The 27994-nt window shown below is 41.1% G+C and overlaps 1 protein-coding gene across 1 annotated transcript; it reads left to right on the forward strand.

Annotated features, from left to right (window-relative positions):
- LOC126260202 (eukaryotic translation initiation factor 2 subunit 2) lies at positions 1-27991 on the forward strand. Its single transcript, XM_049957485.1, has 7 exons — positions 1-192; positions 11926-12127; positions 14492-14652; positions 20908-21025; positions 26972-27176; positions 27253-27526; positions 27764-27991. The coding sequence occupies exons 1-7, from the start codon at positions 175-177 to the stop codon at positions 27806-27808; spliced, it is 1023 nt and encodes a 340-aa protein (XP_049813442.1). The 5' UTR covers positions 1-174; the 3' UTR covers positions 27809-27991.
- Positions 27992-27994: the final 3 nt, after the last annotated feature.

Raw genomic sequence — 27994 nt, forward strand, 5'->3', positions numbered from 1 at the left:
GGTGTCATAAGGAATCTTTGCAATTGCATGTGGCTGTGTCAATGGAGAAGTAAGGCTGATGCAATATTGTGGTGTATGATTTCATTAGGAGGTATAAATACTGCGTAAAAATCGATTGAGTGTTAGTGAGTTTTGAGAATCATACAGTAAGAGGCGTCGCAGATATTTCCGAAAATGGCGGATGAAGAGTCGGTAAGCAACAGTGCTATGTAGGTTATGTATACATATGCGAATAAGTATTTGTATTTGAGGATTAGTACTACTAAATTATCTTGTATTTTTGCGTATCATAATGCAGATCTGAAATAGCCTTACTTTGATGTAACTTGTCAGCATTTTTTACGTGTTAGTGTGTTAAAAATTACTCGGATCGATCGCTGAATTTAGCTATAGGCAAAGCAAGTGGTTTTATTATGTTGTTAGTGTAATTGTAAGCAGAAAGTTGTTTATGAACGAAACTGTTGTCTACAGATTTGTCTTTGTGAAAGCTACACCTGTGGATGCTGAAATAGATAAGAACAATTTGGAAAATGTGTAAACAATGAAAAACATACCTTGGGTTGCAGATTGATAATCACATCAACTTGAACCAAACGTTTAAGTGTGTTCAAAAAAGCACGAATGTTTATGAATTTATACCGTTCATGATGTTATTAAAATGCAGAAAATATTGAATTTTCAGACGGTGAAGAATCACCGAAGTTTAAATAATTGGATGTAGTATGTGCTTGAGGATTATTGTGGTATCTATAACACATAGGATATCGGATGCATAAATATTTAAAGTTTGATGGCACGTAACCATTCTTTCTCTCCTTGACAGTAAATTGTACAACTAGCCTTCACAATCTCCTATTGATTGTTTGTAGAAGTTCATAGAGTACAATGGGGAATCTTTAAGCGTGTGGGTCTCAGTTAAATACAAAGGATCAGTTTTGGTGTAACTGAACATGTAGACCTATACTAGTAAGTGGGATGAAAACTGAACCTAATCTAATCTAATCTAATCTAATCTATAGCTATGATTTCCATCTTGGTAATATACCTCCCCTGAATTGATACTTGAAGTATGATTAGTTCTCAAAGAAGTATCCTGTTTTATTACCATACAAACTGGACGTTTGCCACATAAAATAAATAGAAAAAGGCACTAATAATCTTAATTTCTAACAGAAAAATTGAATCTGGTTTCTTTGTTTACTCCATATTGTTTTTGCCTATTGCATCATTTCCTGAGATGATAAGCACATTAGAGTGGTCTGTGCTAAAGCCACACCCTAAGGATGTTAAGATGGCTAAGAAATATTTGGAAAATGTATAAACAATAAAATAATGTACTGTTAATTCTAATATTAACATTTCTTTTGCTCTTTGATCATTCAGCATATCAGTATAAGACATGTCAGGTACATTGCATGCATAATACAAAGCATAGACACATTCTGATCGGATCTGGCAAGGATGGTGAAGCATGGTTTTTTTCAGTAGAAATAAATATAAATAAATAAATTTCCAAGTCAGTACTGTACATGCTGACAATTTCGCAACACTTGAAAAACATTTGGCTGCTAAGAAACAAAGTCACCTGAAGAATGGGATACAACTTGTCGGCTTTGACGAATTACATCATATGTTAGTCATCGATATTAGTTTTTTATTTTTGAGCTGTAAATAATAAATCGGTTATCTTCTGTGGCAGAACTTCATAGTCCTAAATAAAAATAAATGAATGTGTTATTAAGAGAAAGATATTGTTCATGCGTTTTGTTGCTTGTGGTAATTTTAAATCATTTGTCTACAAATTCTGAATTCTCTCTTTGTCTGTTGATACTATAACTAGCAAAGAAGAAGAAGAGTACCCCAGTTGCATTATGTAGGTTGTAGCCTATTCTTCAGTTGACATGTATATCAATGGAAGTATTTTACATTTGTCATTCTTTTCGCCTTCGCTAGTGCTAGTTTTCTATTCTTCAGTTGGATGTGGTACCGGGGAAGGTGAAAAAATCGATGCATTAAAATTTATTTCCTATACTTCAGTTCGTAGTAGGACAACTGAAGTACTGGATACAACCTATTTATGTTAACTGGGGTGTTTCATGCAGTTTTTTAGCTGTTGTATCATATCCTTCAGTTGACATATATAGATCAACTAAAGAATAGGATACTAAAAATTTTTCTACTGTAAAGAAAGTGATATAGGCCTATGTAACATTACATTTGGAATATGGATGTACATGATATATATCTAGGATGTTTTCTCTGTACTAAATTCCTTTATTTCTCAACATTTGTTTCTTTGCAATTCATCATCTGTGGTAACTTGTGACATCATTTCTTAAAGCTGACAGGTTGTATCCCATTCTTCAGTATTCTTAAAACCAAACTGTGTTTTCCGTAGGGTGATATAAATATTCAGTTAATAAACTGTGGGTAGGACTACAGCTACTCTAGATAACTCTTATGGTGCTTGGAGTTGCATAGGTGTAGATTTAGCTACCCTGCACAGCCTCTTTACTTATGTAGACCTATTTCGACAGTTTGCCATGCAGAGTATATCTGTTATAAGTGTAGTTGTTCAGTGGTATGTTTTGTGGTAGCTATAGAGTATAATTGACTGCTCAGATGTTCAGTCAAACATTGTATAGCAAGAAATTGGGTGGAAATGTACCCAGCAAAATCACCTGCAGTAATGTTTCTTTAACTACGAAAGAATGCGCCTGAGGTAATTGTCCTAAGGGGTCAACTGAAGTTTGTGGAACCTATAATGTAGCTATGTTGTGTTACATGATGTTATGTTTGCGTGCCCTATTTCGGTTGCATGCTTTTGGTGACGGCATTATGTCGGTTGTGGTGCTGCTCTCTGAGATTGAGTTTCTCTGTTTATAAGTTATGTGTGAGTGTTCTTAATGTGGCATTGGACTTAGTGCTTAGTTACTCTGTATTCTGGTAAGTTTCTTTTTGTTGGCTTGTCAGTTTGTTACTTTAATTCGTTAGTTACTGGCTACTCACTGTTTTTAGTTTTGGAATTGTTAGTTCACTGTGTTGTTAATGGTTGGAACTTTAATTTCTAGTTTTTTGTTTGTTACTAGTGGTGGATCTTACGATGAAATGAGCTGTGCTTTATCGGTGTCGTAGGATTTGCTTGAGCTGTATTGTTAAAGTGAAATTTCTGATACCACTTTTTTTTAATTGTGGTTTTTTTGGTTGCTAAGGACTTCGTTTACTGGATTTTTGCATTACTGTTTGTTTTGGTATGTCTTCCATATTAGCGTTGTCATTATATTTAGTTTGTCACCACAAAAAAAAGTTCCTGCAGTTGTTTCATTAAATCCATGCTATTTCTGCAGTTAAATATTTTTTGTAATGTTTGTGTTTGTGCGTGTAATTAGTGACGTTATGGTTGCCATATTTGTATGAACCTGAAATAGGGGACCGAGCGGGTGCCGCAGTGGTTAGACACTGGACTCGCATTCGGGAGGACGACGGTTCAATCCCACGTCCAGCCATCCTGATTTAGGCTTTCCGTGATTTCCCTAATTCGCTCCAGGCAAATGCCGGGATGGTTCTTTTCAAAGGGCACGGCCGACTTCCTTCCCCGTCCTTCCCTAATCCGATGAGACCGATGACCTCGCTGTCTGGTCTCCTTCCCCAAAACAACCAACCAACCTGAAATAGGGGTGTCCGCCATCTTGCTTACACTACGGATTAAAGCCCATTGGTGGCACCGCAATCTTCAGTTTTGTTGTGCTCAGTTTTTACCAGGAAGTTGTGAAATATCTAGGACAGCAAAAATTAACCTGAAAGGTGCCTGTGAACATGTTGCTCCAAAATAAGAGATGGCTATCAACTTCCACATGGTACTAATGCCTTACTGGGTGATGAAATGCCTAGTAATTGATTATAGGAGTGATAGTTATGAGTTTGCAATGGTTAGATATCTGAAAAAAATTTACATATATAAACACCTAGTGCACTGTGTTCTTGTAGGAGCAGTACGCTTTGTCCCTTTGAAGCAGTGCACCTCAGATTCACCTATGCTGACAGTAGCTGTTTGAAAATTTTCTTTTGAAAAGAGCTGATACTAAACAAAACAGTTAGAAACCAGCTTGAGATTATTTTTGGAAAAGTTTAGGCCTAACTGGATACTTCTAAATTATTAGGATTCTTCCTTCTGTAGTACAAGTGTAGGCCTACTTGTGTTGTCATAGGATTTCCAGGGAGTTTCTTATCTTGTATAAAGTTGTAGTATTTATAAGACTTAAAACTTTTTCAGTTGAAGGTAACAATTGTCATTCATTTTGAGCAAAATGTGCACAGAAAAAATAATAAACTTTTGGTGCAGTTTTTAAGGCAGCACTCCAAAGCAAATCTTATTGACAACATCAGAGGCTGTGTTAAAAGAGCGTTCTAAATTGCAAGTTTGCAGTTGACAGAATTATTCAAATTATATCAAGAGAGCCAAGCATCATGCCTATTGATGTGATAAGGCAATCCTCCCCCACACCCCACGCCCTACACACACACACACACACACACACACACACACACACACACACACACTGCGGGTCCGGGGTAAGAATAGGCCCGAGGTATTCCTGCCTGTCGTAAGAGGCGACTAAAAGGAGTTTCAACCGTTTCGGCCTTCCATGTGATGGTCCCCCTTGGGGTTTGACCATTTTTCAAAATTCTACAGAAGTACGAGCCTTTTGGGGAAGGACGCCTTACGTGGTGTACCACTGGTCCTCAGTGCACTAAGACCTTGGCACTCAGCATTGTAACGGCGTTGTAACCATACCCACTATTCCTCAAATTGGGCGTAAACGCCTGATGGGTTGCACAAGTTACGCCCATAGTGCGTCCCCATCTGCACCTACGATCATGATGGACTTTCCATGGCACCCGAAATCCAGCACGGTAGCCAGCCCGTTGTGGTGGGGTCGTCATGTACCCTCTAGGTTGTAGCCCCCTGATAACACAGGGATCATACTGCCGATACCTGAGCTGCACCCTCCCCACGTCGGCCAAGGAGTAGATGCCCGTCTCCTTGGGGCATCAGGACTCCCGGCAACGGTCATCCTGCCAGGTGGCCCTTGCTGAGGCTGGGTGGCGCCCGTGGGGAGAGCCCCTGGTCGGAGTGGGTGGTATCGGGGCGGACGTTTCGCAGATGAAACGTCAACATGTATCAGGTCGCTCTGCAGCCGAGTCTTTTAAAAAGAAGGTTACTGTCTCTGGTTTTGGTGGTCCTGCCCTTTCCCCCTTGGCCACTCCCTGGGAGGAAGGACAGGCCCGCCGGCTTGGGGCGAAGTACTTTCCCCGCTATTTGGTCTGTTCTCGAACCGATGGGGCGACGTTCGCCACCTCCAAGCCCATGTTCTTTGTTCAGCACATCGAGGACATCTTCGGGGAAATCGAGGCTCTTAGTAAAATGCGTTCGGGGTCTGTTCTTATAAAGACCACCTCCGCCACACAGTCGCGGCGCTCCAGGCTTGCGACCGACTAGGGGACATCCCAGTGTCCATTGTCCCGCATCTGGCACTGAATAGGACGCAGGGGGTTATTTTTCATCGGGACCTCCTGCTGCAATCTGATGAGGAGCTCAGGGCCAACCTGGAGCGCCGAGGCGTGCATTTCGTCCGGCGAGTCCAGCGCGGCCCCAAAGACCGTTGCATCGACACCGGGGCTTTTATCCTCGCCTTCGAGGGGGACGTTCTCCCGGAGAAGGTAAAGGTGATGTGCGACGTGCGACCTTACGTCTCGTCTCCTATGCGCTGTTTTCGGTGTTTGCACTTTGGGTACATGTCGTTACGGTGTGAGGCTGAGCCCCTTTGTGGCGATTGTGGACGTCCTCTTCGTGAGGAACATACATGCACCCCACCACCTCGGTGCATTAATTGTCCTGGCATCCACTCGCCTAGATCCTTAGACTGCCCCACGTATCAGAAGGAGAAGAAGATTCAAGAACTCAAAACTTTGGATTGTCTCTCTTATTCTGAGGCCAGGAAGAAGTATTACCGCCTCCATCCCGTGACGTTGACCACTTCGTTTGCCTCAGTCGTGTCCACTCCTTCCACAGTATCCTTACCCCTATCCTGTCCCCCCTCCACCTCCTCCCCCCATCCGGGTCTATGCCTCCGCCTCCCAAATTCCCAAATCCCTCCCTTCCAAATCCTCGGCCCCCGCCCCCTTTGCCCCAGGGGCCGCCCTTCCTCCTCTAAACCCCCCCCCCCCCCCCCGCCTGAGAAGCGATCCTCTTCTCAGGCGTCTTATCGGGGAAACGTTCCAGACCCCAGCTTCCGAGGTCCGGCGTTCCAAAACGGACCCCGCGCATGAGGACCTCCTTCGGGTCTAGCCCACCATCCCTGTGCCTCCTCGGACTTCCAAGAAGTAGTCTCTATCCCCCTCTCCACCCTGGCGCGTTTCGTCTGACGCTCCATCCGTGAGTCGCTGCTTCCGGCCGTCCTCAGTTTCGCCTGGACGCTCTGCTGCCAGGCGCTCAGCCGGCCTCTCGTCGGCAAATGATGCTGCCGCTTCTACACAACCCGGGACAGCAGCCGCAGCTGGCGACGACTCGATGGAGCAGGATCCGCCTCCCGCCAGTTGTAGTATTGTTCCCTCGAAACCTGGCCCTCCGCGGCCGTCGAGGTGACCAGCTCTTCCCCCGTCTCGTTCCCCCTCTTTTTTACTAGCGATGGCCTTGTTACTTTGGAACATAAGAGGTATTCGATCTAATCGGGAGGAATTACAACTGCTCCTCCGCCTGCACTGTCCACTCGTCCTTGGTCTCCAGGAAACCAAGTTGCGCCCAACTGACCGTATTGCCTTTACCCACTATACCTCGGAGCGGTATGACCTCACCCCTGTGGACGGTATCACAGCTCATGGTGGGGTCATGTTGCTCGTTCGGGATGATGTCTATTACCATCCCATCCAATTGACCACCCCACTCCAAGCAATAGCTGTCTGTATTACTCTTTCTGCTTTTACTTTTTCAGTTTGTACCATCTGCACTCCATCGTCATCCGCAGTTAGTCGGGCTGACATGATGCACCTGAATGTTCAGCTTCCTCCACCGTTTTTATTGTTTGGCGACTTCAATGCCCATCATCCCCTTTGGGGCTCTCCTGCATCCTGTCAAAGAGGCTCCCTCTTGGCGGATGTCTTCAACCATCTCAATCTTGTCTGCCTCAATACTGGCGCCCCGACTTTCCTCTCGGACTCTACTCATACCTACTCCCACTTGGACCTCTCAATCTGTTCTACCACTCTTGCCCGTCGGTTCGAGTGGTATGTCCTTTCTGACACCTATTCGAGCGACCACTTCCCCTGTGTCGTTCGTCTCCTGCACCACACCCCATCCCCACGTCCTTCGAGCTGGAACATACCGAAAGCTGACTGGGGACTTTACTCCTCCCTGGCGACCTTTCCGGACCACGATTTTCTCAGTTGTGACAGTCAGGTCGAATACCTCACGGCTGTTATCATCAATGCTGCCTAACGTTCCATTCCTCATACTACCTCTTCACGTCGCGTTTCCGTCCCCTGGTGGAATGTGGCTTGTAGAGACGCTATCCATGCTCGACGACGTGCTTTACGCACCTTTCGCCGCCATCCTACGTTGGCGAATTGTATTGGATACAAACGACTCCGAGCGCAATGCCGTAGAGTCATCAAAGACAGCAAAAAAGCTTGTTGGGCCTCTGTCACCAGCTCCTTTAACAGTTTTACTCCCTCTTCTGTCATTTGGGGTGGCCTGCGCCGGCTGTCGGGCATTAAGGCCCACTCCTCGGTACCTGGCCTAACCTCAGGTAATGAGGTCCTTGTTGATCCTGTGGCTGTCTCCAACACCTTCGGCCGGTTTTTCGCGGAGGTTTCAAGCTCCGCCCATTACCACCCTGCCTTCCTTCCCAGGAAAGAGGCAGAAGAGGCTCGGCGACCTTCCTTCCACTCGCTGAATCTGGAAACTTATAATGCCCCCTTTACTATGCGGGAACTCGAACGTGCGCTTGCACTGTCCCGGTCCTCTGCTCCGGGGCCAGATGCCATTCACGTTCAGATGCTGGCACACCTTTCTCCGGCGGGCAAAAACTTCCTTCTTCGTACCTACAATCGCGTCTGGACCGAAGGTCAGGTCCCCATGCGTTGGTGTGACACTGTCGTTGTTCCTATACCCAAACCTGGGAAGGATAGACACCTTCCTTCTAGTTACCGCCCCATTTCTCTTACAAGCTGTGTCTGTAAGGTGATGGAGCGCATGGTTAATGCTCGGTTAGTCTGGATTCTTGAATCACGACGGCTACTTACCAATGTCCAATGCGGCTTTCGTCGCCGCCGCTCCGCTGTTGACCACCTTGTGACCTTGTCGACATTCATCATGAACAACTTTTTGCGAAGGCGCCAAACGGTAGCCGTGTTCTTAGATTTGGAGAAGGCTTATGATACCTGTTGGAGAGGAGGTATCCTCCGCACTATGCACAGGTGGGGCCTACGCGGTCGCCTGCCCCTTTTTATTGATTCCTTTTTAACGGATCGAAAGTTTAGGGTACGTGTGGGTTCCGTATTGTCCGACGTCTTCCTCCAGGAGAACGGAGTGCCTCAGGGCTCCGTCTTGAGCGTAGCCCTTTTTGCCATCGCGATCAATCCAATTATGGATTGCATTCCACCTAATGTCTCAGGCTCTCTCTTTGTCGATGACTTCGCGATCTACTGCAGTGCCCAGAGAACATGCCTCCTGGAGCGCCTTCAGCGTTGTCTAGACAGCCTATACTCATGGAGCGTGGCAAATGGCTTCCGGTTCTCTGAAGAGAAGACGGTTTGTATCAACTTTTGGCGATATAAAGCGTTCCTTCCGCCATCCTTACATCTCAGTCCTGTTGTTCTCCCATTCGTGGAAACAACTAAGTTTCTAGGGCTCACATTGGACAGGAAACTTTGTTGGTCTCCGCATGTCTCTTATTTGGCGGCCCGTTGTACACGTTCCCTTAATGTCCTCAGAGTTCTTAGTGGTTCATCTTGGGGAGCGGATCGCACTGTCCTGCTTCGCTTGTATCGGCCCATAGTCCGATCGAAGCTGGATTATGGGAGCTTCGTCTACTCGTCTGCTCGGCCATCCCTCTTACGCCGTCTCAACTCCATCCACCATTGGGGGTTACGTCTTGCGACCGGAGCCTTCTACACTAGTCCCGTCGAGAGTCTTTATGCTGAAACTGCCGAATTACCATACCGGCGCGACGTACTGCTGTGTCGGTATGCCTGCCGGCTGTTGTCAATGCCCGACCATCCCTCTTATCAGTCCTTCTTCGCCGATTCTCTCGACCGTCAGTACGAGTTGTATGTGTCTGCCCTGCTGCCCCCTGGAGTCCGCTTCCGTCGCCTGCTTCGACAATTGGATTTTGCCCTCCCTACCACCTTCAGAGTGCGTGAGAGCCCGACACCACCTTGGCTCCAGGCTCCGGTTCATATTTATCTCGACCTGAGCTCACTCCCGAAGGAGGGTACTCCGGCTGCAGTGTATTGCTCACGGTTTGTCGAACTTCGTGCTCGACTTGCCGGTCACACCTTTATTTACACCGATGGCTCCAAAACTGACGATGGTGTCAGCTGTGCCTATGTCGTCGGTGCCGCCACCTTTAAATACCGGCTCCTCGACTAATGTTCCAGCTTTACGGCTGAGCTTTTTGCTCTCCATCAGGCCGTTCAGTATGGCTGCCGCCACCGCCATTCATCGTATGTACTCTGCTCTGCTTCCCTCAGTGCTCTTCAGAGCCTTGGAGCTCCCTATCCGGTCCATCCCTTGGTGCAACGGATCCAGCAGTCCCTCCATTCTTTTGCTGATAATGGTTCTCCTGTCAGCTTTCTGTGGGTTCCCGGACATGTAGGAGTGCCTGGGAATGAGGCTGCAGATGCTGCAGCCAAGGCTGCAGTCCTCCTGCCTCGGCCAGCCTCCCATTGTGTCCCGTCATCTGACGTTCGTGGGGTTGTTTGTAAGAGGCTTGTGTCGTTGTGGTGGGATGCTTGGTCATCCCTCCAAGGAAACAAGCTCCTGGCAGTAAAACCGCTCCCAACTGCTTGGACATCCTCCTCCCGACCATCTCGGCGAGAAGAGGTCCTTCTGAGCAGGTTGCGGATTGGGCATTGCCGGTTTAGCCACCGCTACCTGCTCTCCGGTGACCCAGCCCCGCAGTGCCCTTGTGGTCAAGCATTAACAGTGCGCCATGTTTTATTGTCGTGTCCCCACTTTAGTCAATCTCGTGTTGCCCTGTCCCTGCCATCTACTTTACCGGATATTTTAGCTGATGACGCTCGAGCAGCTGCTCGTGTTCTGCATTTTATAACTTTGACTGGCTTGTCCAAAGACATCTAACTTTTTTACGTATTTTATCTGCATCTTTGTCAGGACTTTCTGGTGTCCCCCCCTCCCCTTGAGTTTTACTAGATTCCATGTGCTCTAACAACTGTGACTGGGCGCTAATGACCTCAGTAGTTGAGCGCCCTTAACCCCCCCCCCCCCCCAAAAAAAAAAAAAAAAAAAAAACCACACACACACACGTGTCATCACATTACTGGCATTAATAGTAAATGCCTGATAAGTTTTCATATTATCTAAACAGTAAGCAGGTTATATGATGATATCTGAAATCCAATAAGTAAAATTGTAAAAGAAACCTTGTTGGTGTTTGTAATGGGAGAGGTTGATATGCTGTGTTGGCACACAATTTTTTTTGGCTGAAACTGAAGATGCTGTTAAACTTGACATCTCCACCTTACTAATAGACTGCACCAGAATCTCACTGATTGAGATAGTATCGTGGTTAATGTGGTGGACTCCCATTGGGTGGGGAGAGAGACCCAAATCCTCAAATCTGTCCAGCCATCAGGATTTAGGTTTGTCATAGTTTCTTTGAATTAATTCAGACTGGCGTCAACAAATTTTGTACCCTATCATTGTCCAGTATGAGCTTGTGCTCTATCAACAACTCATTACAGTTTTCTCATCACATCACAGTACTCTGCAGAGAGGTTTCAAATTTAACTTAGGATTTTGATCCATTGTTTGATTAGGAACTGTTTGCAACCAGATAGTTTCTCATGACTCAAATTTCTTGATTTGATGGCGGCTGCCTGCAGGTTGAACACTAATGTGCTTTCTGTCTTACAGGCTAGAGAAGGGAATTGTGTTCTTTAACAAAAGTCATCATTATTTGTATTCATAGCTCCATTTAACAAATGTAATTGCCTTGAAACTTCATTGCTATCCATTTTACATAGAATACTGTCTTCTTTGTATTTGACACATCATTTGCCACAACTGTGTTGCCACACTGAATAGTCATTCAGACCACAATATACCTGTGTGCATTATTAGAAATGAAGCACAAAAGTAATTTGTATGGTTGAAATACATAAGTGATCTTTGTACAGTTCCTTATTTACCCAATATGCTATTGTAATGCTACTTAATCATCTGATTAAAGGTAGATATTGGCCTTATTGCTGAAGGTATTCTGATTTATTAGTATAAACAAGATAATCATGTGCTTGATATAAGGCATGTGCAGTATCTTGTTACACTTAAGGACAAAATATAAATAGTTGTTGGTGCACTCAGAAATAAAAAGCAGAATATTAAGTATTACCCTTTAGAGTTGTAATTGTTCCTTAAGAAGGAATACAACATAATAATCAGTCAATACAGTACACAGTTTGTTGACAAATTACGTCCAGATTTATACTATTTGATCAGACTGTGATTAAAGAAATTCACGTATTGAAAATTTTCTAACATTCTTGTGTTCAGAGCAGCATTAACTTTCACAGTACAAGTTTATTAGGTCAACTTCTTTCCAATAGAAACTTGAGTAAATTATAAAAAAGCCTATGTCCTTGTTTCATAAAGTTTCATTGTTTTGCTTTTGTTTTTATTGAAAGATTTTTGACCCAACATTAAAGAAGAAAAAGAAGAAGAAGAAGACCACATTTGACATTGATGCAGCCTTAGCAGAGGGCACTGTACAGGATGGAAATGAAACGGGAGATCCAGCAACAACAGATAAGGAAAACCAAGAACCACAAAATCAGGAGCCGCTGCCTAAAGCTGAACCAGAAGCTCCAAAGGAAATGGAGGTTGATGGTAATAAAAGTAACATATTGACTGAAATCTCCGGAAGTTTGCCATCACTTCATCTACAAAGAAATTATATACAAACGCCAGATACTGTGTTTGATCACTGACAACGTGCAGTAACTGTAAAAATAGTATTCTAACAGCTGCTGTTTGTATAGCGTTTTATTTAGGCTACCAGTTTAGACTTCTCAATAGTCATTTTGCAGGCCCTGTGATATGAATGCCGAAAAGCATACTTACACAAGTATATAGCAGGGAACCAATATTTGTACCTATTGTCGATAGGAGACATCATGAGTAATGTGTGCTCTTTACACTTGTATTATAGGGCATGTGTGAAGTTCAAATATTGCTTGTGAAGTGTTCTGTGGAAACCAGGTGCAGGTATTGGTTCCCTGTTATATGCTTGTACAATTGGATGCTTTTTGTCATGCATACTACAGGGCCTGAGATGGCTCTATTGAGGAGTAGAAACTGGTAGCCTAAATAAAAGGCTATAAAAATAATGGCTTTTGTAGTACTATTTTTACAGTTCACACCCCATAATCACAGTATAGTCACATTAGTGTCAGTAATATCTTTTTCTGACTTTTTAAAAAAAAATTTAATGGTTTTACTTCACTATATCCATATATTACTCTTTATGTCAGGTATGTGCTAGGTGACAGACAGTAGCTGAGCTGGATATCACATAGAATTTAAGTATTTTCCAAGTGTTTTTGTTTCTTAATGAGGAAGGTGTGGCATGTAAAGAGCTAAAAAGCTATAGTCACTTTCTTCGTCCCCTGGCCCTGATGCAAGTGCACTTCTGTTGAGACTTGGCTATTACACCATAAGTTAGATAAATAGATTTATTCACCTCATAACATAAAATTTCAAATGATTGCTGATTTGATGTAATGGAGATATATCGGGTTTTTACATAGTTTTTTATACATTTCTGAGATGTTGCTACAAAGTTACATACTACAGTTTCCAGTGTAAAGAAGTAAATTTATAATTTCCTTGTTCAGACTGTAAAATTGTCCTCAAAGAATTCTTCAGTAGAATGGGAATACATTTCCACCAGACAGGTGTAGAGTAGTAGTCTTTTCGGTGAACCTAACTCCACGTTAAATATATTACTGCCTTTTAGTTTTCTGTAAATTTTTAACCCATATACTCTGGCATGACCCCACACTGGAACAGCGGAACCATATTTTCCGCCGGCTTTGATTACCTATCAACATGCCTTGAAATGAGGGACATCTTGCCTGAGATACCTCAACCCTCCTAAAGTGGTGTTGTTGCCGACCCAACCTCCACAACATCTTAGTCCATACCTATGCCACTCCCAGTCCCAACCCCTTGCCACAAGGATCACCTACCTGTAAAGACCCAGGTGCAAAACCACCTCAATCCACACACACACACACACACACACACACACACACACACACACACACACACACACACACAGAGAGAGAGAGAGAGAGAGAGAGAGAGAGAGAGAGAGAGCACTTCCTATTCCAGTCCTGTCACAGGTTTATTGTACCCCCTGAGGGGTCACACACACACACACAGCACTTCCTATTCCAGTCCTGTCACAGGTTTATTGTACCCCCTGAGGGGTCACGCCACCTGTGAAAGCAGTCATGTAATTTCCCAGCTCTGCTGCAATCATTGCACAGCATTTTATATTGGTATGACTACCATTGAGCTATCCATCAGGATGGACAGCCGGCACCAAACGGTGCCCAAGAGCAAAGAAGACCACCCTGTGGTATAACATGGAGCTGAACATAACACACATGATTTCAGTGGCTGCTGTGAACCCTATCCATCTGGATCCTTCCCACCACCACGAGCTTTTCTGAGCTCTGCAAATGGGAGTTACCTGTGCAACACGTTCTCTGCTCCTGTAATTATCGCGGCATCAACCTACGGTAACATACTGTCCCGACAACCTCCACCCAACAGTTTCCACCCCTTCCATGCCGTCACCTCATCCCCATTCTCATCTCCCACCCCATTTCATGAGTCACGGTTTGGGTAATGCAGTTGGTGGAGCACTTGCCCGTGAAGGGCAAAGGTCCCGAGTTTGAATCTGCCACAAAATATTATTTTGCCAGGAAGTTTCATATGAGTGCACATTTCGCAGCAGACTGAAAATTTCATTTTAAGTCAATCCTTACCAGCTTATCGTGATGTCGTTTAGCTATCTTTCCTCCTCTCAGTTTCAGTATGAGAAGCATATGCTTTGAAAATGTAAACGATTTCAGTAGTTTGTATTACTGCTTGCAGTATTTTCATCTAGTTTTAATGTTTATAAAAAAATTTATTAAGTTCTGGAGCATTGTATAAGTATTAATTTTTGCTTGGTTATCATAGATACCAATCTCGATCTTGAAAATTTTGGTAAAAAGAAGAAAAAGAAGAAGAAGACTTTTAACTTGGAAGAGCTTGACGGGGCCTTACCCGATACGACTAATAAAATAAAGGAGGAAGGGCCAATGGAAGTTGAAGCTCTACAGGAAGAAGCAGCAGTTGAGGTAAAGTATCAGATGTCCAGGAAATGCAGGCAGTTAAAGACCAGAAATTTTTAGATTCTGAAGTAACCTATATATCTTTCAAAACTGGAGAGAGAAATTGGCCAATTGTAAAACATGTAAGGACTTGTATGGCTAGAGTCAAAGTAGTCATACCTGAAGATTCGGATGAAATAATGGGATTGTATACTTGAGAAACAGTGACATGCGAATATGCTGTTGCAGTCACGGTATATAAAGTTATAACCTTGCACTGAAGTTAATTACACTGTAGCTTTCTACTTAATATTGCACTACTTGCCTGTAGCAAAACCAGGATGCTGCTCGATTGAAATTGAAATATTATGGCTGGAAAAGGGAGTGACGGTGGGGGATGAGTTATGGCTTGTTGAAACAAAGGGTGTGTTGGCTGATGAGGATATGGAACATTATAGTTTTACCACCTGTAGTGTTCCCCTTACAAGAAAAATAAGGTAATAAAATTAGGACCTGCATCACAAGCAGTTATCAAACGTAATGTTGCCAAGGTTTTGGTTTGAGGCATATGTCCTGAAAGGATAATATGCAAATCCAGGTGGCATGGCATTTCTAGGCTCAGGTATTCGTCTCTGGGTATTTGTAATTACTTTTTTGTAACCACATACTTTGGCTAACATGTATTTAACACTTAGAAATTCATCAGTCAGAGCACCAGTCACCAATCAGATTGCAGTCCCCCCTCCACTTGTTGCACGATTTTATCAGTCTGGGTGCTTAGCCTGCCACTCCACTGCTCATCAGACCCATTTGTGCAAACTCTTTTAAAGTATTGAAACCACTATCTAACCTTCTTTTTTTACTACTATATTTCTCCATAAAGTGGTCACTACTCCCGATAGATTTAAAGTCCGCAGCTCGTGGTCGTGCGGTAGCGTTCCCGCTTCCCGCACCCGGGTTCGATTCCTAGCGGGGTCAGGGATTTTCTCTGCCTCATGATGACTGGGTGTTGTGTGATGTCCTTAGGTTAGTTATGTTTAAGTAGTTCTAAGTTCTAGGGGACTGATGACCATAGATGTTAAGTCTCATAGTGCTCAGAGCCATTTGAACCATTTGAAATTTAAACAACTGTAGAGCCTTTTTGCACACTCGGATTGAATTACAGCACACATTTCTCGACATGGAGATGGATTTTTCAAGACATTATTACATTCCACCCATAGTCAAATTACTAAAAAGTCAAAACTGAGACTTAGTGGTCTTGTAAGTAGTCGATAAATGACACTACATTCTCACAACTTTGTTCTTAGCTACCACATTTAAATGTAGCTAACAGCCTTTAATTATTGAATACATCTTGTATATTCTTTTATGATGTGAGGTACTCCGTGTCCTAACTTCTTATTTGTGCAAAAAGAAATTTTGATGTCAGCCTTCTTGAATAAGTTTAAGAAAGTCTTTTTAAATATGGAATACTTATATCTATACTTTCATTTTGGTTCACGGTGTTTTTGGTTCTCGTTTTAAGCTTGTTTCTCAGTGCCAAAATTGGGAAACAACTTAAAAGTTGCATAAGCGAATCAGAAAGCTCAAAACACTGCAACAATCTTTTGGAATTTTAGATGAACAAGTCCCATTTTCAGTACTTTAGTCTTAACTGAAAAACTATCTATTGTTGCTAAATATGTCCTTCATTGTTTATTAGAGCATTTAATCCTTTATGCAAACATTTTGAGAATTTACTGAGTGGTGTTTTAGTTCTGTGTTTTAAAAAGAAAAATTTGTATGTCATTTGTTCAGTTCGTGTTACCTACTTTTTTACATCCTTATTAAACAATGGATCCTTCATTTGATATATTTGTGGAATCAGTTAAACAAAAGTGGAAACTATTTGTTGCAATGATTTGTACGTTTCAGTGATAGTACTCAAAGTTCAAAAAGTCACTTTCCGTGGTTAAAGTTACTTTTAATTGTGTATTTGTGAGCAGAAAACCTCGTCTCTTGTACCTACTTATTACATTCCTTTCCACACTAGTAATACAGGGTGATTCAAAAAGAATACCACAACTTTAAAAATGTGTATTTAATGAAAGAAACATAATATAACCTTCTGTTATACATCATTACAAAGAGTATTTAAAAAGGTTTTTTTTTTTTTCACTCAAAAAAAAGTTCAGAGATGTTCAATATGGCCCCCTCCAGACACTCGAGCAATATCAACCCGATACTCCAACTCGTTCCACACTCTCTGTAGCATATCAGGCGTAACAGTTTGGATAGCTGCTGTTATTTCTCGTTTCAAATCATCAATGGTGGCTGGGAGAGGTGGCCGAAACACCATATCCTTAACATACCCCCATAAGAAAAAATCGCAGGGGTAAGATGAAGTGCTCTGTCACGGGTTGCCTGGCGGCCGATCCATCGCCTCGGGAAGTTGACGTTCAGGTAGTTACGGACAGATAAGTGCCAATGTGGTGGCGCTCCATCCTGCTGAAATATGAATTGTTGTGCTTCTTGTTCGAGCTGAGGGAACAGCCAATTCTCTAACATCTCCAGAAACTGTAGTCCAGTTACAGTAGCACCTTCGAAGAAAAAGGGACCAAAAACTTTATTGGCTGAAATGGCACAGAAAACGTTCACCTTAGGCGAGTCACGTTCATACTGAGTTGTTTCCCGTGGATTCTCAGTGCCCCATATACAGACATTGTGATGGTTGACTTTCCCGTTAGTGTGGAAAGTTGCTTCATCACTAAACACAATCTTTGAAACGAAAGATTCATCTGTTTCCATTTGAGCAAGGATAAAATCACAGAAATCGATTCTCAGCTGCAGACAGTGCTTGAACCAATTTCAGACGATAAGGTTTCATAACTAACCTTTTTCGTAGGACTCTCCATACAGTTGATTGTGGAATTTGCAGCTCTCTGCTAGCTCTGCGAGTCGATTTTCCTGGGCTGCGAACAAATGCTTGCTGGATGCGTGCTACATTTTCATCACTCGTTCTTGGCCGTCCAGAACTTTTCCCTTTGCACAAACACCCATTCTCTGTAAACTGTTTATACCAACGTTTAATACACTACCTATCAGGAGGTTTAACACCGTACTTCGTTCAAAATGCACGCTGAACAACTGTCGTCGATTCACTTCTGCCGTACTCAATAACACAAAAAGCTTTCTGTTGAGCGGTCGCCATCTTAGCATCAACTGACGCTGACGCCTAGTCAACAGCGCCTCAAGCGAACAAATGTACAACTAAATGAAACTTTATAGCTCCCTTGATTTGCCGACAGATAGTGCTTAGCTCTGCCTTTTGTCGTTGCAGAGTTTTAAATTCCTAAAGTTGTGGTATTCTTTTTGAATCACCCTGTATAAATCTCCATATTGACTGAAGATGTTTCTATTTCACCTGGTACAACGTTAACAGCTGAAATTAATTATAATGCTTCAAGTTCAGTAAATTTGAAGAGATCATGTTGATATGATAATTGAAGGACTTTCTTTTTCATTTGTTGGGGTCACAATTTATCTGTCAGTTTCTTTGTGCACTTAAAGTGTACAAAAATGTCACACTTTTTTACACTTATATTCGTGCAGTGTCAAGTCCTTCGCTCAGGCCTGCATGGTTTGATATGTTATCAGGTTACTTTTTTGTGATCTTTCGTGGCTTTTTGACATACAAGTTGTGTGTTTTACCTTGTAAGAGATCCACAACTTGTTGCATTGATGAAAAATCCAGCTTAGAATATAATAAATGTATGTGTGTGTGTGTGTGTGTGTGTGTGTGTGTGTGTGGATATTTTTTTACCAAATAAAGGAGGTAATAAGCAGAAAAAATGAAAATTACTTAGCCTGTTAATATCGAAATTCTTTTTCAGAGCTAATGTTTCCTGTTGTCTTTTCTACTTGCCCGTCTGCTGAGTACATATCTTATGACTGTTGTGTAGGTGGTGTCGTATGAAGCTAAGTTCAAAAGATAAGAGTAAGTGGCCAAAAATAAAGAGTTCAACTGCATATGAAGCACAGAATTGTAGATTGTATCAAGAAATCCTGTCTTGCCATACATCCTTTTCGTAATCACAGTCTTTGTTTTATTCTTAGTGCTTCAAATTGAGAGAGAAAATAAGTGAAGCATTTTGACTTGACAGGTAGAAGCTACCCTTTATTAACAAGGTGATCAATAAATAGATATACACCTGTCACTGACTTCCCAAATAAACTAGCCTTTCAATGTTCTGTTTTTGTCATTGTCAGGTCTCTCATTCCTTGAACAAGAGGAAATTGTTACTCAAAGTTTCTCCACTGATAGTAGGCTACTTTTCTTACAACTTTGGTATGTGTCAAATAGGTGTCTGTTCGTACTTTCTGAAGTATCTTATATAAGTTATGGTGTGAAGTAAGAGTGCAAATATCACAGAAAGGTGTTTAATCATACTGTGTGAAATTATGTATCATGCAACCAAAACTTTTCACGTGCTGTAATGTTTGTTCTCCACTGTCTATATTGGACCTGCTTGCTTTATCTAGTCTTCAGGTGAAATGGTTTTGTGGCAAATTTTCCCAGTTGAATTTGATGGAGAACAGTGCCTTTCCTGTAATCTGCTGAAACTAGGGTTACAGTTATCCCAAAAAGTTTCTAAGGATAATTTGGTTCATAATTAGTGCAATTAAATAGGGACCTCAAAATGACACTTTTTTGTCTCAAAAGTTTATGTATGATGCAGTGATTTCCTGTTGTGTGAAATTCTTCATGACATTATTAAGTTGAACAGTATTTTAGGAAGGAAACTTAAATCTTGTGGGATACTGTATATGAATTAAAATACCTCTTCAGTATAGAATAGAGGAAAACTTGTACATAATTCAATTTTAAATGATCGTATATTTTAGTCATTTAACAGCAAGAAAATAACGTTTATTTGGTAAAAAATATTTTTGGTAAAAAGTAATGCAAAAGAGAACTTTTTTGCTTATTCTAAAAGAAATTTCTACATTGTCCTAAGTAGTGTTGTGCTCCATGATGTATCTTCACAACTAGCAGTCACCTGCAAAATTCCATCTTTCAGTTTTTCTTGTGTTACAGGTTGCTGTTGATGCACTCCCTCTTTAAAGTTTAGGGCCTGTTAATATTATTCCGCCTGTTACAATCAGTCAGCATCAAAATTTGTATTTATATTACATCTGACAACCAAGGAGAAATGAGTTGCCATAGCAAATAATTGTGATAGCAGTCCACAAGTTAAAGGTTTTCCCACACAACAACATTGAAAATATATTTTGGTTTAAGTGCACTTGCAATGTCCATGGTTCTCCCGTTGTGTGCTGCTGTTGGCAGTTCGTTGCCTTTGATCATGGTTAATTTGGTAGGCAATGGGAATGGTTGAATTATGGAAAATATGAATTGATTACTTTTGCTTTTGACAAGAATGTTATATAATTTGGTTGAGAGTTGGCAAAGCCAGTGAGCATGAGACCATGAAATGATTGTGGTAACAAATTGATCTGTAGTGTTGTCAGAGATATAGATTAGGTTGGAATGTGATAAATTGGATGGATTGTGTTAAAGCTAGTGAATATGAACACCAAACAATGATTGTGGTTACAGATTGTTGTGTAGCATAGCCTTAGGTCTACATTCATTGTTGCAATCACTTATTTATGGGCCTTCTTTCAGAATTTGGCACAGTTTTCAAGGCTGTAGTTAACTTGAAACCTAGCAGCACAAAGTACCAACAAACTTCATTTACAAAGCATAGGAAATTATGAACAAGCAGTGTGATTGACTATCCACATCTGACTCATGGTACACCAAGTTCACCTCTTAGCATTCATCACACAAACCATTAGCAACATCGGCATGTGACAGAAGAGCCACGGACACTCTACGTACACTTTTACCAATCTTTTTCAATTCTGCCGTCATCTTCCAAATTGTTTCTTCCCTTATGTACAGTTCATCTTCTGAATACCAGGAAGGATTTTGATGGTAACAACAAAATATAACTCACAAAAAAAAACTTCTCATGCAAAAAAATGTTCAGTTCAAAGTTCTATTCAGCAGCTCTAGTTTGATACTATCTTTCCATTTGAAATTTGCAAGTTTGTAAGATTCACCATTCAGTTGATGTTTGTAGGCTTGTAGAGAACACGATTTGACCCATCTCAAAAGAAAAAGAAAGCCAGTGAACAATATCTGTTTGAAAAGGGATAGTTCGAACTCAAAGCTTCTCTAATGTGAAGAGTTGTCAAATGAAACACTATTTTACTGTTCATATCATTTTACAGGACACATTTGATTTAGATATGGACTTCTCAAAGACCAAAAAGAAAAAGAAGAAAAGGAAAGATCTGGATGAACTTGTTGCTGAAGACGAGAAGGAGAAAGCAGAAGATAAAGAAAATGGTATGCTGCATTATGTCTTACATATCTATAGTTCTAGATGGTATTCACTTTGAGAAAGATTTCCCTAAAAGAAAAACCATAGTTCTAATAAACAGTTGGGAAGAGCCCATGTCCACTGTTGGTGATCCTGATGTTATGTCTGTTGTCATCATTATGCCCCATAATTCACCAGACCTCTGAAGACTGGGTTGCACCAAATACAAAGTCAGTATCATGATAAAACATGCAGTGGTTTTTTGGATTGCATGCCCATCAAATTTCAATACTCGTCATACTCTTGAGAATAGCAGCAGTCAGTGGAAAAGAAACATGCACCCCCCCCCAAAAAACACACACACACACAAAATTATCTTTGAAGCTGTCTTCACATACATAACAATTAAATCATGAATTTGACTGAATGAATTTACTAATCAGTGCTTTTTAGTGTGCATTGTTCACACAAATGCGCTGTTTTCCTAAATTATGGTGTAGTTGGTCAGTGCAGTTTGTCATGGTATCAGAAGATATTGGTGGATTGTAGGGAAACTTTGGTTTGGTGTTTATCGGTTCCTTGTGCGGTCATTGTACCTCTAGTTCCTCTTGTGTACCACATTTCAAATTTGTTTTATTTATTCATATTTTTTTAATAAACTATCTGATCTAATAGATCGGTTTTCTGCAAAATTTTGAATGTATTCCTCTCATTATGTTACGGGATCATTCTTTGCCAGAGCTGTGGGCCATGTTCTGTGGGCCGCACTTCATCGTTTCTTAATGTTTGTCACTGACAGCATAAATTAAAAAACTGGCACTCGTTCCTAAACTTTGTAACCATGTGCCATTATTTCCCCCCCCCCCCCCCCCTCCTCTCTTGTGTTATCCTTTATTTGATCATTATCCACTAAATTCTCAGCAATCTAGGCCATGCCTGGCCTCCGGTCGTCCAAGCAGAAATGAAGTGCACAGCTGTAAATTGTTGTGCACAACAATGTTAGTTCATTATGATGTTAAGCAATGTTATCCATATTTGAAATTGTGGCTTTCTTTACAGTTCGGTGGTATCTAACTCGAGCAGAAACTTGAAACTTAAGATATGTTGAACTAAGGTTCTTCACAGAAATCCATTGCTGTTGAATACAAAGTTGGATGAGCAACTAGTTATGACATCAAAAAGCAATAAGTGTTATTTGTTAATCGACAGTTCTCAACACAAATGGTTGAAACCTGAAATAGAGATCAGTGAGATTTTTTGGTAAAATTTAAGTGTATATTGAAAGGATACGCAAATGAGAAGTGGAGGTGGTGTATTTGTCACAGTAGACAAGAAACATATCCACCAAGATAGAAATTGAATCTGCAATTGATTGAGCAAAACTCAGTAGCAGGTGTGGGCATAAAGTTATTGGATCCTTCTGTTGCCCACCAGACTCGTCTCTTGATGTAACCGAGAACTTTAGAGAAAACCTCAGTTCACTTCTATGTAAGTTCCCCAATCATACTGTAATCATTGGTGGAGACTTTAATCATCTGACAATTAATTGGGAAAAATTACAGTTTTGTTAGTGGTGGGCATGATAAGACATCTTGTGAAACATTATTAAATGCCTTCACTGAAAACAGCATAGAACAAATAGTAAGGAACCCCACTGGTGATGGAAATATATTGGATCTAATTGCAACAAATAGACATGATGTCTTTGAGGATGTCGACATTGAAATGGGCAACAATTATTACCAAAGTGCAAAGGCCAACTAAACCAAGCAGAAAGATATACATGTTCAGTAAACTAGATAAAATATCAGTAGTGTCATATCTCATTGAGGAAATTGAAACTTTCAGCACAGGCAGGAGAAATGTAGAGGAACTCTGGCTCAAGTTTAAAAGAATTGTTCACCTTGCACTGGATGGATATGTACCCAGTAGGACAGTTCATAGTGGGAGGAAACATCCATTGTATACAGTCACTGTAAAGAAAGAGAATACTGCATAATAGGTGAAAAAAAAATCATGGGGGTAGAGAGAGAGAATGCTGAATGAAACATGTTTGGCTGTAGAGAGAGCAATGCGTGATGCCTTCAATGACTGCAATAGCAGAATACCATCAAATGATCTTTCATTGAACCCAAATAAATTCTGGTCATGTGTAAAGGCTGTAAAGTGGCACCAAAGTCTTTGTCCAGTCCTTAGTGAATGAAACAGGAAATGGAATTGAGGGTGTGGTGTCACCGCCAGACACCACACTTGCTAGGTGGTAGCTTTAAATCGGCCGCGGTCCATTTGTACATGTCGGACCCGCGTGTCGCCACTGACAGTGATCGCAGACCGAGCGCCACCACACGGCAGGTCTCGAGAGACGTACTAGCACTCGCCCCAGTTGTATGACGACTTTGTTAGCGACCACACTGACGAAGCCTTTCTCTCATTTGCCGAGAGACAGTTAGAATAGCCTTCAGCTAAGTCCATGGCTACGACCTAGCAAGGCGCCATTAGCCTTACATAGCTTGTATCTAAAGAGTCTCACTTGTCTCATCAAGAACGATGTATACAACAAGGATGGATTAAAAGTTAAGTATTCCAGGAGCTACGTACTTTTCTTTATAGCATTCATTACGTATCCTGTTTCAGACCTCACTCCATCCTTCATGAGTTAGCACGTGCATCTTGGCCGCCTCTTTCAATTAGTGTGCGTAGTGTTGGCAAGTCTGCCGACACTACAGAGGGCAACAGAGCTTTCGCTGAAGTGCTCAACTCCATTTTCAAATGTTCCTTTACAAACAAAAACCCAGTAGAATAGCCCCAGTTTAATCCTTGTACCACTGAAAAGATGAATGAAATAAGTATTAGTGTCAGTGGTGTTGAGAAACAGCTGAAATCGTTAAAATTGAACAAAGCTCCAGGCCTCGATGGAATCCCTGTTAGATTCTGCACTGTAGTTTTGGCTGATTACTTTTTCTAACTATGAACTATTGCACATCCCTTGAACAAAAAACTTTGCCCAGTCCATGTAAAAAGGCACATCATACCCGCCCACAAGAAGGGTAGTAGAAGAGATCCACAAAACTACCGTCCAATATCCTTGACATTGATGTGTTGTAGAATCTTAGAACATATTCTGAGCTCAAATATAATAAGTTCTCTTGAACAGAATGACCTCAGTGGCAAACAGCATGGATTTCGAAAACGTTGATTGCGTGAAATCCAACTCGCAGTTTTCTCTCATGATATGCTGAAAGCTTTGGATCAAGGCAGCCAGTTAGATGCAGTATTTCTGTATTTCCAAAAAGCATTCGACTCAGTACTGCACCTATGCTTATTGTCAAAAGTGTGACCATGTGGGGTGTCAAGTGAAATTTGTGACTGGATTGAGGACATTTTGGTAGGGAGGGCGCAGCATGTTATCTTGGATGGAGAGTAGAAGTAACTTCGGGTGAGCCCCAGGAAAGTGTGTTGGGATGCCTGTTGTTCATGTTAACGACTTTCCAGGCAATATTAATAGCAAAATAAGGCTTTTTACAGATGATGCAGTTATCTATAATGAAGTACTATCTGAAAAAAGCTGTATAAATATTAAGTCAGATCTTGATAAAATTTCAATATTGTGCAGAGATTGGCAACTTCCTCTAAATGTTCGGAAATGTAACATTTTGCACTGCACAAAATGAAAAGTGTAGTATCCTATGAGTATAATATAAATGAGCCACTGTTGGAATCATCCAGCTCATACAAATACCTGGGTATAACACTTCGTAGGGATATGAAATGGAATGATCACATAGGTTCAGTGATGGGTAAAACAGGTAGTAAGTAGACTTCAGTTTATTGGTAGAAAACATGGGAAGTGCAATTAGTCTACAAAGGACATTGCTTAAAAATCACTTGTGCTACCAGTTCTAGGATATTGCTCAAGTTTGTGGGACCCATACCAGATAGGACTAAGGGGATATTGATTGTATACAGAGAAGGGCAGCACAAATGGTCACAGTTTTGTTTAATCCTTGGAGGAGTATAACAGAGATTTTGAAGGAACTGTACTGGAAGACTCAAAGATAAACATAAACTATCCCAAGAAACTCTATTAACAATGTTTAGAGAAACAGCTTTGAAATGATTACTCTGGCAATATATTACAACCCCCTATGTACTGCTCACAATTGGATGATGATGATAATAATAATTGCTGGATGCACACAGGCAATAATTCTTCCTGCACTTCATGCATGAATGGAACAGGAGGAAACGCTAATAACTAATACAGTGGGACATACCCTCTGCCATTAACCTCATGGTGTTTGCAGAGTATAGATGTAGGTGTGGAATAGTGAGTGAGTTGGGAAAATGGAAGGTTGTGAGAAAGAACAACAGGACATAGTTGTTTATAGATGGTTCATACTACTGTGCAGTGAAATAATTCCACTCAGTCACCCAATAAAGAGAAAGACACAGCTGCGTATAACAAACAGTTTGGTGGCAGTAACTTGTTTGCAGCAAGGGAGAGCTGACTATGACATAAAGTGCTTCTCTGACAGTCACTGGAGAAAGTCACTCATCTAGCAAAAAGCATCCAGATGAGCTTGTAAAGAAGGTACGTAAGATAATAGAGGGAGAATATTTAACTGCTGGTGCCTTGCACAATGCTGATGAAACCAGCCTCTTTTACAAGATGCTGCCTTCAAAAACATTAGCTGCCATGAATAATAGCGTGTTGTAATGTAAATGGTAATCATAAACAGCCGCCTATGGTGATTGGAAAATTCAAGCATCCACATTGCCATAAACACGGCAACAGAAGTACACTATCAGTGTAATATTGTCCTCAGAAGAAAGCTTGGATGGACAGAGAAATATTCTCCCAGTTGTTTGCACAAGACATTTGTAACAGCTATGAGAAAAAATCTGAAGAAGAAACAGTTTCACTGAAAGCTAACTTTATTATTGATAAAGCTCCTAGTCATCTTTCTAATGTGACTCTCAAGTCCAGTTGTCTACAAGCACTCTTTCTTCTACTCATTGCAGCAGCCTCAACTCAGACCATTGATCAGAGAATTTTGGAATAAATTAAACATTATTGATTTGCACTTCTTGTCTCCTTGTTGAACGAATGTGAAAACGTCTCTCTCTCTCTCTCTCTCTCTCTCTCTCTCTCTCTCTCTCTCTCTCTCTCTCTCTCTCATGGCAAATGCAACACACACACACACACACACACACGTAGGGAGGGAGAGAGAGTGTGTGTGTTTGTGTTTGTTTTTCTATTTTTGAAAAAGGCCTTGTTTGCCGAAAGCTAACTTTTCGATAGTCTTTTTGTTGTGCCTTTCTATGACTCAGCATCTCCGCCATATGGTGATTAGCAATTATCCTTTTCATAATCTAAATTTCAGACACACTCAGTAATCAGACACTTCCACTAATCCAGCACCCATATGTGCAAGGAATGGCTGGATTAGCAGGAGTCTAGTGTTATTGTTATATCAATAGACTCTACGAAATGAATGAAGAAATCATCAGATGCCTCATCCAAAGATAGCTGCTTTGTTTTCACTCTATGTGAGTGTCATACTTAATGTTTTCTTTGTTTGTTTTTATGTATGTATGCATATTTGTAGGTATGTATGTTTGTATGTTTAAATAAGGCAAAGGTATAGCAGGTACAGATTTCAGCCCATGTTTTTTCAATTGTGCTGTGATTCTGAAAGGAAAAAGCAATAGGCCTAGTTTGGATTATACCGTTCAATACTGTATTTTTGTAATGCTGCTTTCTTGCATTTGTGGCTTTCATTTTCATAATTTTGTGTTTCTCAAACATGCTGCACTGAGGTTGAGAAGTGTCCAGAACCTGGTAAGGAAACTTGTAAGTTTGTATCATTAATAGATTTGATATTTGTACATTCATGCCTAAATGACACTATGTAACATCATACTGAGAGTGTTAACACTAGTTTCCCTGAGACATTTTTTTGTGTTTTCAGTTGAAGACAGCCAGACAACATGGTTTGGAGTTGATCGTGATTATACTTATGAAGAACTGCTGACCCGTGTTTTTGATATAATGCGAGACAAAAATCCTGACATGGTAGCAGGAAAGAAACAAAAGTTTGTCATGAGACCTCCACAGGTTGTTCGTATTGGAACAAAGAAAACCTCTTTTGCCAACTTCACTGAAATATGTAAAACGTACGGAGGCTATATTCTCTTACATAACTTACTTTATTTTGTAATTTTATATATTAATTTTGGTATCTTTTTACAGATTACATCGGCAACCAAAACATTTACTAGATTTCCTATTAGCAGAGTTAGGAACCAGTGGGTCTGTAGATGGAAATAATCAGCTCATTATTAAAGGACGCTTCCAGCAGAAACAGATTGAAAATGTATTAAGGAGGTATATCAAGGAATATGTGACGTGTCACACTTGTAGATCACCTGACACTATTTTGCAGAAAGATACAAGATTGTTTTTCTTGCAATGTGAAACTTGTGGTTCTAGGTGTTCCGTTGCTAGCATCAAATCTGGTTTCCAGGTATGGCATGTAAATTATGTTTTTATTTATTTACATTGGTCATTAACAGTTATTCCAAATTACTCTTGTAAAAATATGATTTTATGCAGATATGTATGAGGAGTTGACTTATACCTTTTGAATATTTCTGATGAATTTAATTTTTCATGTAATGCTTTTGGATTTGTTCAGAATTATGCACTCAGTTTATTGCCTAAGTTTTCAGTTAATAACACTGATGCCTTCATTTCTGTGCAGGCTGTTACTGGAAAGCGTGCTGCTATCAGAGCGAAGACAGCTTGATTAACTAAGTGATTTCATACCTCATGTGGAAAAATTTAAGTGAAACAACAGATTTCCTTTAACTGAATTGTGTATTATACAGAAGAATTGTATAGAAATATACTGATGTTTGCAATCATGTGAATTTATACTGTAGCATGTGTGTCCTTAATTATCTGTTTGAAATATGATCTGTGCTGTTAGTTT

Source organism: Schistocerca nitens, chromosome 5 (assembly GCF_023898315.1).
Source record: "Schistocerca nitens isolate TAMUIC-IGC-003100 chromosome 5, iqSchNite1.1, whole genome shotgun sequence".
Taxonomy (NCBI): domain Eukaryota; kingdom Metazoa; phylum Arthropoda; class Insecta; order Orthoptera; family Acrididae; genus Schistocerca; species Schistocerca nitens.